Source organism: Artibeus jamaicensis, unplaced genomic scaffold (assembly GCF_021234435.1).
Source record: "Artibeus jamaicensis isolate MK-2021 breed Jamaican fruit bat unplaced genomic scaffold, CSHL_Jam_final scaffold_916, whole genome shotgun sequence".
Taxonomy (NCBI): domain Eukaryota; kingdom Metazoa; phylum Chordata; class Mammalia; order Chiroptera; family Phyllostomidae; genus Artibeus; species Artibeus jamaicensis.
The window spans coordinates 21,587,674-21,600,113 of NW_026522059.1; the positions used below are offsets into that span (position 1 = coordinate 21,587,674).

At 37.4% G+C, this 12,440-nt stretch overlaps 1 protein-coding gene across 2 annotated transcripts in view; it reads left to right on the plus strand.

Moving 5' to 3' along the window:
- Positions 1-12,440, plus strand: part of RSPO2 (R-spondin 2) — a 135,483-nt gene that overhangs the window by 82,347 nt on the left and 40,696 nt on the right. For both annotated transcript variants that reach the window (XM_037166981.2, XM_053661072.1), the window contains exons 4-5: positions 1,391-1,534; positions 3,779-3,967. In XM_037166981.2, the coding sequence (XP_037022876.2) occupies positions 1,391-1,534; positions 3,779-3,967 (333 nt within the window). The remainder of the gene's footprint in view (positions 1-1,390; positions 1,535-3,778; positions 3,968-12,440) is intronic.

Genomic DNA, 12,440 nt, shown 5'->3' on the forward strand with positions numbered 1-12,440 from the left:
GTGATTTCACATTTTGATCACTATTTTTTATTCCAGTATTGCTCTGCTTGCAGGAACTATATATTTTAAAGCTTTTCTGAATCATTAAAGCTCCAAATGCAGTATTGGTACTTGGGGGCTTGTTAAATGAATAAAAGTAATGGCATGGAGTTTTCCTAGAGCTTTACACACTGTTAATTACCATGAATTAAAAATGTTGCAAGTAATAATGTGCTACGAGTCTGTTGAAAACCTGACATTTCAGTTAGCCAGTCTTCTAACCTTCTCTCCTTACCTCTCTTTGAAGAGTAGTTTAGACTATATTTATTTTGACTCCTGTAAGCCTGTTATCTCTAGCCCTGTTATAGGCCTATCAGGGAATCTGACTCAGGGTACAAGATAAAGCTTTACTGCTTTTTCCACATTGTTGTGTGGTTTAGTGGAAAAATAAATGTTTCTAATTCACTATTGTGCAGACTACCTATGATGAGCCAGTCAATTTACATATATCATTACAAACTCTCACAATAGCCTTGTAAAGTCAGTGATGTCTCTGTTTTATACAGAAGGAAACAGGGACTCAGAGAGCATGTAGTTGTCCAGAGTCACCAAGCTGGTAAGGGCAGATCTGGGGTTCAAAGCCAGATGTAGCAGGCCTGAAAGCACTTCTGTTTCACAAACCTCTCCTAGTAGCAGGTTATAGAAAAAGGAGAGCAGGTTGAGGCGGCAGTGGGTTTGGGGAACTTCCAGAACCAACTCAGCCACTGCTCCCTCGATGCTTTAATCTCTCTGCAGCTCAGGTTCCTTATTTGCAAAATATGGATAGTACTGCCCATCTTGTAGGATTATTATGAAGACCCAATGGAAATGCATGTAAAGCCTTTGGCACATTGTTATGTTTTTTTTTAAAGGCCAAAACTCCCCCCTGCAAGTTAAGAAACCTTTTGATGAAAGTAAATGCCAGCACTGACCAACATAAACAAAATTTTAATTTACTGTCCTGAAACAGAAGATACTGATTAGAGTATTCCCTTCGTATTTTCCATTGTAGGTCTTTTGAAGAGCAGAACAGATTTCAATCCCAGCAGCAATGTAATTTGTAGGAGGGTGTTTTCTTTTTATTTTAAATCTTTTTTAATCCCATTTGGAGTTGCAAAAATTTCTGCAGGGTCTCACGCTGCCTAGGGCCCTGGGTTGGAGTTGTGTCTTAGTTTATTGATGTGGTGAGTTGTTGCAAGAGGTGGGAGTGATTTAAAGTGAGATGGCGTTAGGAAACAAATGGGTTGAAGTCATATTTCCCTGACCACTAGAATTCCGATTGAGCTGACCCCGATAAGTTTGTGAAAATTTTATTTGCAAAACAAGTGCATTACTTTGACTGAATTTTTTTTCTCTTTGAAATTGTTTTTAGGATGCAGAATAGAAAACTGTGATTCTTGCTTCAGCAAAGACTTTTGTACTAAGTGCAAAGCAGGTTTTTATTTGCATAGAGGCCGTTGCTTTGATGAATGTCCAGACGGTTTTGCACCATTAGATGACACCATGGAATGTGTGGGTGAGTGGTTTTTTGTGTAACTTTCAAACTGCAACTTTTAACACCTGTTTCTTGAGAAAGAAAAATACATGCTGGATATAATCAACCTAACAACAAGTTAGTCTCTTGTCAATTAGAACTGAACGTAATTTCAGTTTTTTACTGACTCTCTGAATTCTAGTCTCACGTATTACATCTTGTCTCAAAATGTTTTTATCTTATGTGTAGTACATCCATTTCTTAAGTATCTTAATAAATTACTAGTACCTGTTAGAGAAAAAAATGTTACTTAAAAACAAAATTTGAAGCTGTACCATGTAATTAATGATTCTATCACTTTGTTATGTATATTAATTATGGCTCTTCTTAGCCTTTTTTAAAAAAATCACTGGAAAGAAAATGTTTGTGTAAAATATATTTTGATGATTAACTGCATGGTGCATAGTGCATTAAAGCAATTTTACTAAGTTTAGACAGCTAGGATGTATAATTTTATATGTATATATATACATATATATATACCATTTGTGAATAATCAGGAGAAATAGATATTTTTTTAATTTAATATTTTTTGAGTGTTTGAAAACACTTGGGTTGTCATACTACTTGCTCACTGTCTTTATTTGGTTTTGGTTTTTCTGCTCCCGATGACAAGGTGGAGACCTGTCAGGACCCACATTTTGGGGAACGGCTGAAGGTGTTGTTATTCAGTGTAGTGGCATCTTTGCTGTTACCAACCCTCTACTCCTACCCCTTCATTTTATTGGACATATTATACACCTGCTATGATATGTACGACAGAGCTGTGTATTATAAGTGAGACTTTCCATCTCTTTGATGTGGAGAATTAAAAGAAAATTAAGAACTCTTTTTCCTGCAGAAATATTGCTAAAATAGTCTGTAATTATACATGTGAAAGCTTCTAGAGAACACTTTTAAATAAGAGGTTTATGAAGAAATGTGTACTAATGTTACTATATAAAGATTTTTTTTTGAAATTTACTTTTAGATAAATGAGAAGGGAGGGAAAAAGAGAGAGAAACATCAGTGTGTGGTTGCCTCTCACACTCCCTACTGGGGACCTGGCTGGCAGACCAGGCATGTGCCCTGATTGGGAATCAACCCTGTGAACCTCTGGTTTGCAGCCCAGAACTACATCCACTGAACCACACCAGCCAGAGCATTATGTTCCTATTTAAGTGTGAGTGAATACATTCATGGCAGCACCCTTTTAAACAATAAGAACATCAGTAGATGAGCATATTGAGATTGTTGAATCTGCTTTTTATAACAGTCACGGGAAACTCTTATGAAACCCTTAAATATAAACAAATTCAAATTGAGTCCTATGCATTCCCCAAATACAATTTTTTTCACCTGACTACAAATCTTAGCTTTGAAATATCTAAGTGTAACCATGATGCCTGCTAAGATCTGGAACACAGAAATAATGTCTAAGGACCCTGGGCCTGAGCCTCGATCTGGTGGTGTGAAGGGGCTTTTTAATGCTGAATTTGATGAGGAGGTTTAATTGCCTTACTTTTCTCCTTTTATTCCCCAACCTCACCCCAGGAGGCTAGAGGGTGGTCTAATTTTCCACTATCTGAATTTACAAAAAGGGATGCTAAAAGCTAGATATGTAATCTATGAAAATAAATACAAATTTTTCATATATCTGATCATACTTGTTTACTTTTCAAAGTATAATAATGTGTGGCACTAATTTAGGTAATAAGAAATACATACTGTGGTTTCCAGACACCTATTGAAAGAATTGAGAAAATCAGAAAATGCAAACTAAACACCTGAGCCTTTGCCCCCAAGTACTTACTTTCAAAATAAAACTAACATACTTGTAAATTTCAGTAGGGGCATTTGGAATTAGCCTATAAAATTTTGTGTTCTGACATAGTATGAACATAGTATCTTTTACTAGAGGTTTTAGCTATTGAATCTTTTAGAGGCTGTATATTTCAGTGTCTTTTGAATGGCCCAGTTGCATCTCTTCAAAAAACCAAACTAAGACAAATCAAAGTTAATAGTTTTCCAATGACTTATGTGGCAATTGTTGCAAATTAAAGTGACCCTATGGTTCAAAGAATTAAAGTTCCTGAAAGGTGACTGTAGGTCTCTGTGGGCTGTGCAACTTAATTTTTGGCATCCGAAAGTGGGGAGAGTATGAAACACTCTCCATATGAGTTTGATGCTAGTGGAACGAAGGGATACCAAAATTTTATTTTTATTTGTACTTTTATCTTTATTTAGAAGGATGTGAAGTTGGTCATTGGAGTGAATGGGGAACTTGTAGCAGAAATAATCGCACATGTGGATTTAAATGGGGTCTGGAAACCAGAACACGGCAAATTGTGAAAAAGCCAGCGAAAGACACAATACCATGTCCGACCATCGCTGAGTCCAGGAGGTGTAAGATGGCCATGAGGCACTGTCCAGGAGGTGAGTCAGGATAATCACTACCACGGACTGTGTGCTTTCTGAATTCACCTCTTCCCTAGCCACCCTCCCTCCGAGTAAAGAGTATTTATCCATGAGAGGAATTAATAACATTGGTCAAAGGGTAAAAATTCCACATTGTACTAATTTAGGGATGGATGCTTCAGTTGTGAAGAGTAAATGTATTTTATTTACTTTCATGAGACCTTGATACTAGTGTAGAACAGTACATTGCAAATGAGCTTTCTAGAATTTTGTGACTTTTTTTTTCTTTTGGCTAACATACCATAAAAGTAGGTCTTAGGAAATCAGGCTTTTGCAGATGTTGCTCTGAGGGAAGCGGCCAACTTTCAGTTGAGAAGAGTTTAGATTAGAAAGGTTTATGGAATCTGTAAAATCATCTGCATCATTACTAGTTGAAGATGACAACTTAAAATAAACTTGCCCAAACACTGGGAGGAATAAACGTTGTCTTAATGTTACCACAATTAGCCGGTTCTCTTTGTTTTGATAATAATTTGTAGAAAACAGCTACTGGTATGTGTGTGTTTATTCATGTCTTTGTAGTAATTGTGCTGATTTGCAGTAATTATTCTGTAATAACAGGATTAGGCTCATTTACAAATTAGGAGAAGCATACACGGCTCAGGTGCTGGCTGAAGCTGAGTCAGTCTGTTTGAAATGTAGTTCTCAGTGCCGTCACCGGGGTTCTTAAAGCATAATCGCTTGTTACCGTTTATTTTATCACCAGTGGATGCTACATTGCCAGGGATGAAGCTGGGGCTTTTCTAGTCCACAACATAGAAAAGCAAAAAGAACGTTGCAGTTGGAAAATTGCCCAATAAAATAATCAAAACTTTTGTTTGCTTTTATTTTTGCTGTTGGTGCATAGTTTTTCAGCTTTGTGGTTATAGGCCAGAGAGAGAGAATCTATATCTGCTTAAAATGGATTTATATCCATATTATGCTGCCTCATAGAGAATGTCTATGATCCGTGGAGGAAGACAAACTTTTAAGACTTGAAGACTCCAGTCGGCCTTTGAGAACTATTAGATCCAGATTCAGAAGCTACTATTAGGAAGGCAGCTTTTCCTCTTGAATTAGTTTTGCTTTGCTTTGCTGAGTCTTTGAAACAAAGTTTTTTTGGGCTTGCTTTCCACTAACAAGGATGGTTTTGTTCACTTAAACTGGGTATTTTTCAGTCAAAATATAAGAAAATATTTTCTTACAAAACTAATAAGCTACTTCTTGGATAGCTGAGAGCATTTAACCTGCAACCTTGTGCCTAAAAACAAACCTGATGTATTCAGGTATTGGAAATAAAGACTTCCTTTGTTGTATATTGTTTATATAACTACCCTCCCCCCATTTCTCTTCCAGCAATGCGGTCCCCCAATTGTGGTTTACGTTAATAGCAAAAATTAACCTGAAAATGCTCCTATAACAAACATGCTTATGTGTAACAAGAGCCAGAATATTCCCCTCCCGTCCCAAACTATTTTGACCTAGCCCCAGTCTTGCTCGAGAATTTTGTAGATAACAGCTAGATTGTTAACCTGTTTATTGCGCTCATATTTTTTGTGCTACTAACAGCAGTATACTGTCTTAGAGAGCACAACCTGATACTGCCGGCAAATTAAGTTCTGCCAGAATAAATGCTTATGTATCATCTGCTTAAGTTCTCTTTTTAATAACCAGTAAGGGACTCTGATTTACTGGTAATTTGTATTTACCGAGTATTATTTATTAGGAGAAACTGACTATTGTTCTAATTCCCCAAATCTACAGTTTTCAGTTTCATAAATTCAATTTTTATATAACCATTAAAGTTAGCAAGTCAAAACTGTTACATGAAAATTTGTTTTATGTTTTATAAAAAGGGAACTACAATAGAATTGTTGATGGAAAATTACTCTGCAACAAAATAACTTCTATTCCAAAATGTAACAAATGAAAATGTAGAAAATTAATTTAGGAACTTGAGTACCAACTGATAAAAATTGGCATAACTTCTAGCGCAGTATCCCACCTTGCCTCAGGTGGGGGAGCAAAACGTTCCTTTCTGCAGTAGGTCACGGTGATTAATGGAAGAATGGAGAAGAAAACCACTTCATCCCATTTTACATCTTGATTTGATTTTAGTGATCTGCTTTGACAAACCATGCAAAAATGTAAGTCGTAATCAGGTTGGGAATACAGGCATTTTTCAGATCTTTTCAACATATGTATGGATTTTTCTCCTGTTGGAGCCAATCTTAACCTGATTGCACACAAACACTGCCTTAACCTCCTTCACACTAACGCACCAGTGCATTAACATCAGCTGCTTTCCATTACTGGAAGGCAGAAGTAGAGGTCAGCGCAATGGAAGAGTCACTAAGCATGTATTATGTGAAAAACTATCAAAAATAAGAAAATAAATGGATGCAAGATTTGGGGGGGAAAAACCAACAACCCTGTAATGCTTCAGCCTATTTTCCCCTTAAACAACACATGATTATTTCCTTAAAAAAAAAAAAAAGAAAAAGAAAAGATGGTTTGAAAATATTCTAAGTCAAGGATTGATTTACACTCGAATTACTTGGTGTTCCTTTCCCAGTTTTTCTTTTAGGTTGGTTATCCTTTCTTTCATTTCTAATGACAATTACTTGTAGAATTTCTTGGGCTTTTCTGACACACATTCTTCAGGGTTCTGTTCTGGCAGTCAGATCTGAATCTCTGTACCCTGTCAAGTCATTCATTCTGTGACCCTTGGCAAGTCACTTAACCTCTTTGGCCTCTATTTCCTCATTTGTAAATTGGAGGGTATTAGGGTGGGCGAGCATTAAGATCCAGCCCAGCTCTAAAATCCTACGATTCTAAGCTTGTCAGAAGATACAGGCAGTTTCTGTGGTTGTCGTGTGAAGGGTGAGGAAGAGGCTGGTAAGCCCAAGAGCATTGTTTTACAACCAAAGAACAGAACACTTTTTCAGTAGCTGCACGGGGCATTTGCCAAGCCTTTCATATCTGGCAGCTTTCACTCTCCTTCTATCTTCTCTTTCCTTCCCACAGGTAGTTAGCCCACAAAGACTGTGCCAGACTCTTTTTAAATCCACATTTGACCTGCATTTAGCTACCCAGATAGTAAGAGGATAGATAATGAGGAAAAAGAGAAGAGTTTAAAAGACTATGAGAAAAAAAAGAAAGAATAAGTAAGGAAAAAAATTGAGCAATGAATATGGGAAACAAGGAGAAAAAAGAATGGACTACTTTAAAATGAAAGCTGTACCCGGTACAGGTGAAACCATCTTCCCTCCTTTCCAGCCTGAGCACACTGCTCAGTAGAAGTCACCCTGTTGGGACTGATTTATTCTGTTAATATGTAACCTGCATCTCTAAATGAAAGGAACTTCAAGTCTGAACCATGTTGTATATTAGGCAAGATATTAATAGAAAAGCATAAACATGCTCCTATTACCCATTTAAATGAATAGTAGAAGAAAACAATAGTAGTTGTGGAGGTTCAAACTGGAAGATGGCTCATGAATAGGGGAAATGTTGACATTTGGAGGTGGCTGTCATCCACACTCACAGGATTGGCCAGCGTAACCTCAACCTGAAATTTCCTGTCCTGTCTGTATGGGACTCATTATTCTACAAGGTCTTATGACAACTACTTTTAATTCATTCATGTCTATGTACCAACCATTGGTCTAGGCATAATGTTGAGTTTGTACAGAGCTTTCTCTAATGGGCATAGTGGATAACTTCATGAGAGGGTAAAGGCTGTAAAGAAAAATAAAGTAGTATAGAGAGCTGGTGAAAGAGTTGATTGGGAGTGTCTATTTTATGTAGCGTATTCAAGAAAATTGAGGGAGGAACATTTAATAGGAAATCTGAATGAAGGAGGTCTTTTGATGGGCCTCAGGGCAAACTCTTAAGCTACTGACTTAATAGCTATGTTACATGGCTATCTTGATCCTCCCACTGTACATTAGGGAAGAGGAGAGAGCTGAGATTTAGGGAGGTGCCGACTGGCCCAAAGTGACACATAGCAAGTTTCTAGTGGTAGAGCCAAGAGTAGGCCCAATATTTTGCTGCCTAGGAAACCCAAGTTTTCCTGTGCCTTTTCCTTGTTTCTTATAATAAAAATCAAAGATAAAGCCATGGTTGTCCATCATTGAAGTAGCCAACTTTAAACTCTTTCTCTCTCCAACAAACACATCATTTTACTTTTGCTCTACAAATACTTTTCACAAACATGGCACTCTGCCATCAGCACCGTCTTCCAACTTGAAATAGCTAGTAGGACATACCCCAAAGGTCATTTCAGAAATGCTGAAGTGTTCAGCCACTCACTGGCTTTGCTTTGGTTCAGCTGCCCCTGCTATGACCTCTTTTTTTATAATTTTACTGTCGTTGGTCATCAGTTTGTTGAGAAAGAAGAGTGGCTTCAAGAGTGTTCTTTCCATCCTTAGTCTTTCAGAGGCACCTTCTGGATGAGGCTGCCTTGCGTTGGGTCAGGTCCAGCACTCGTCTCTGCTCTCTCGCTCCCTGGTCTGCCCATCAGTCCTGGGATCTGAGCCTTGTGCCCACATCCAGTGGCTCTGTGGCCAGCATGGTTTCCCCTTTCTGACACATTGAAGCAGTTAGGCTGTTAAAGTAATTTAGGTGATGCTTCGACATATACCCAAATAGCTATTTGTCCCATTTGCTCATGGCTGCCTCCACTCACCAAACCATGCCTGTTAGTAGCAACATAATACAATTCTTTAAGCCCTAATTGTATTTTCTCAGGAGTATGCAAAAGTTTAAATATCAAATCTGCTACTCCATACTAGTTCAATTAAAAAATAACTTATTCCTCTTATGAGACCTCACTTGACTATTATCTATTTTTTTTAAACTGGCCTATAACTTGGTAGGAAAGAAAAGAAGATACTATTTAGCCATTTAGACCCTTAATTTTTTGCAAACATCTGCTTTTATAAAAGCAATAGCAATAAGACTCTAATCTTTGTCTTCTGTATAGAAATTGACAGCAACATGTGGACTAGGTATTAGATAATATGACTAAAGATGGTTGTAGATTGTGATGGATTAAACTGAGAGCAGGAAATAATCACATTTTCAGTAGGATAAGGGTCAAACAAATATGCTTTAGACATATGTTCTTTATTTCTGTACATTTTGTTTACATTTGAGTTATAATTTATGTGGTCTGTTTTATACATGCCAACCTCAAGAATATCCTCAAGAAGGAGGATAAGAGTAAAACCTCTTTTGTTTTGAAAACTTCATAGTTGTCAGGAATGTGGAAATTGAACTTTGCATATGAAGAAGACAGCATCTAAAAAGGGGAAATTCTTGTTGCCTTTTGTTTGGTATGCTAAACACTTTATTATATTTTAAAATCTGTGACTTGTGTTAGTCACTTTAAGCAAATTGGACTATTTCCCAGGTACTCTGGATACGTGGGCACTAATGGTAATGTTTATTTTATAGTGATTATAAACTGGGACAGTCACTCAGAATTAGCCACAGTTCAAATGTTCATGTATAATTATTATATTAAATTGATGTTTAGCGAAGATCTACCTGCCCACAAACATTTCTCCCAGTAGCTGGACTGTCTGAAATCCCTGCTTCTGTGATCTTAACAAGGAACTTCAGGGGACATCTTGGGAAATTTGCCTACCCTCTCTGCACCCTCCAGCCATTACTTCTAAATTTTTCTTCTTGTTTGCTGGAAAGAGGGTGGGTGATAACTACTCACACCTGCTGTTGGTGGTGTTTTTTGTTTTTGTTTTCCTGGGGTTTTATTTTAGCCATGACTTCCTTTATATCTAACTGTCACTTTTCAGAGGGTAACAGCTCCTGTGTGGCGTGCATGGGAGATCATGAAATGTCTAGGGAGTGCAGTTTTGGACTTAGAAGTGGAAATCTTGGGGCGTGCAAAGCACTCATCACGTGGAGGTGGGGGGCGGGATATAAGACAGCCTCTTCTCCACATTTCATTTTGAGCCTGTCCTCGTGCCAGCCTGGCTTGCCGGAGGGGCTCGGGAATGAGCGAGTGAAAGAAGCCACACCTTTGTGCCATTCTCTATAGCTTCCCATCTGGAGTCTCTACTAGCCCCATTTAATTACAGTCTGGAGCAACATGTACTAGTCTCTTTTATGGGTACTTGTAAAAAGGATTTCTCAACTACATATGCCACCGAAGGCCCGATGTTCTGTGTGCAGCAAAGCAAGGACAGGAAAATTCCAAAGGGGCTTTCTTTTATGAATTTTACACAGCTGTAAGCTACTCTGATCTTAATGTAAAATATATAAAACAATTTTTTTCAGTGCTCTAAAATAAAAACAGCTTTAATAGGACACACATGGTGTCAGTGGCAGATTTTTTTCCCCCCATTTACAAGGGACTTTAGTTTTTTTTTTTTTTTTTCCTTAGGAGATAAGAGAGTCTCAAGTACAAATCCCCTAATGATTTCCTAGAACAACTTATTTTCCTCATCAGACACCTCGGTGGGACTTTCACTGGTGTTGATAAAAGGCGCAGGCGGTTTGCTCACTGTGATTTCCTGTAAATACTTCTCCAGCTACTGGAATGACCTAGAGCTGTGCCTGTGGACACCCTCCAGGATCAGGAGGCAGGGAAAGTAAAACACTTTAATGGAAAGAATGACAGAGTTTCACTAAAATCCCAGCGTGATTCATGTTGTCATCATTGCAGAAGTGCTTAAGACGATAAAGTTATTTGTCCAATAGAGGGGGGGCTAGAGGTTCAGGTGGCTAAAATGATGATAATTAATTTAAGCTAAAAATATGAGGGCAATAGATTTTTGCTATGCAGTTGACCTGTTTATATAATACTTGGACCTATTTCTGTGTCAGTATTATTTTCTTGTATTTGAGCTTCTGTAGGCAAGAGACATCTAATAATTGATGTTATATCCTCATATGCTGGCAATTACTCAAAGGATTTAATAATAACTGAATGTAAAAGGTTATTTAATGACATGCTGAAACAAAACAAAACAAATTTAAAAGATCAGCACCAGGAAAAACTTAAAATAAGAGCTCAAGACTGACAAAGAAAATAGAGCCTATGAATATGTGTTGGTTGAAATAAATGGGCTAACAATTGGGACTTGGGCTTCTTACCAGGCAAAGAAGAAAAGTAGGTATGTTTTTTTCTATTCATATTTAAAATAAACGATTAATTATAAAATAGTTAGCAAAGTCAATTTCATAATGATTTAAAGGGAAAAATCACTGCATAAATGTAGATGTGTACACACAAACATACGCATGTGTACATATACACGCAATATACATGTACATGTGAATATATACCCATGTATGTATATATGATTATACACACCTATATGCACAACACACATATATGTATGGCTACTTATTCCAATTTCAGACACACTCAGTGTGTGCGTGTGGTGGAAGGGTTGGGTCCTACATCATAGAACTGAGGAAATTAATGATAATTTCATGGTAAAGAAAGCATTCTAGTTCCACAGGGAGACATACACTAAACACATTTCTCAAATGTAGAATCACATCCAAAGCAGTTAGCAGTGTAGCGAACAGTGTCTTCAACAACATCTCAATAACAAATGCATATTTTCAGAGGCATAAGGCAGCTTGGCAGTATTTATCCCCCAATGAAAGCCAAAGGTATAATAGTGAAATGTGACTTCAGAGAGGCAAGGGCAATATAGAATCAGGACTTTTTGACTTACCTGTTATAGTTGAATGGAATCATCCTCTTGGTTTTTTAATGAATGTGGAATAATTTTAGAACTTCCTGGTGTCTAGCAAATCTACAAAATGTACATTTGTACTGAGGATCAGTTCCTTTGAACTTGTCAGTAAGTGTGCTGTCTTTTCTACACAGTACTAGGTTCCTAAGTATGATCAGGAGTCCTACATCTAGATGCAGAGTTAATTCTGGTAATCATATCAAGTCCTGCAGTAATATTTTATTTTTTTAATTTATTTCTTTTAAAATTATATTTTATTGATTATGCTATTACAGTTGTCCTGATGTTTCCCCTTTTTACCTCCTCCACCCAGCACCCCTGACTCTTTAGGCAATTCCCACGGCATTGCTCCTGTCCATGGGTCTGGGTATAAGTTCTTTGCCTACTTCATTTCCTCTACTGTACTTTACATCCCCATGGCTATTCTGTGACTACCTATTTGTAGTTCTTAATCCCCTCATATCTTCACCCATTCCCCCACATCCCTCTTCCCATCTGGCAACCATCAAAATGCTCTCTGTATCCATGATTCTGTCTTTGTTCTTCTTGTTTGCTTAGTTTGTTTTTTAGATCAGTTGTTGATAGATGTGTATTTTTTGCCATTTTATTGTTCATAGTTTCGATCATCTTCTTTTTCTTAAGTAAGTCCATTTAACATTTCATCTAATGATGGTTTGGTGATGATGAACTCATTTAGTTTTTTCTTGTCTGGGAAG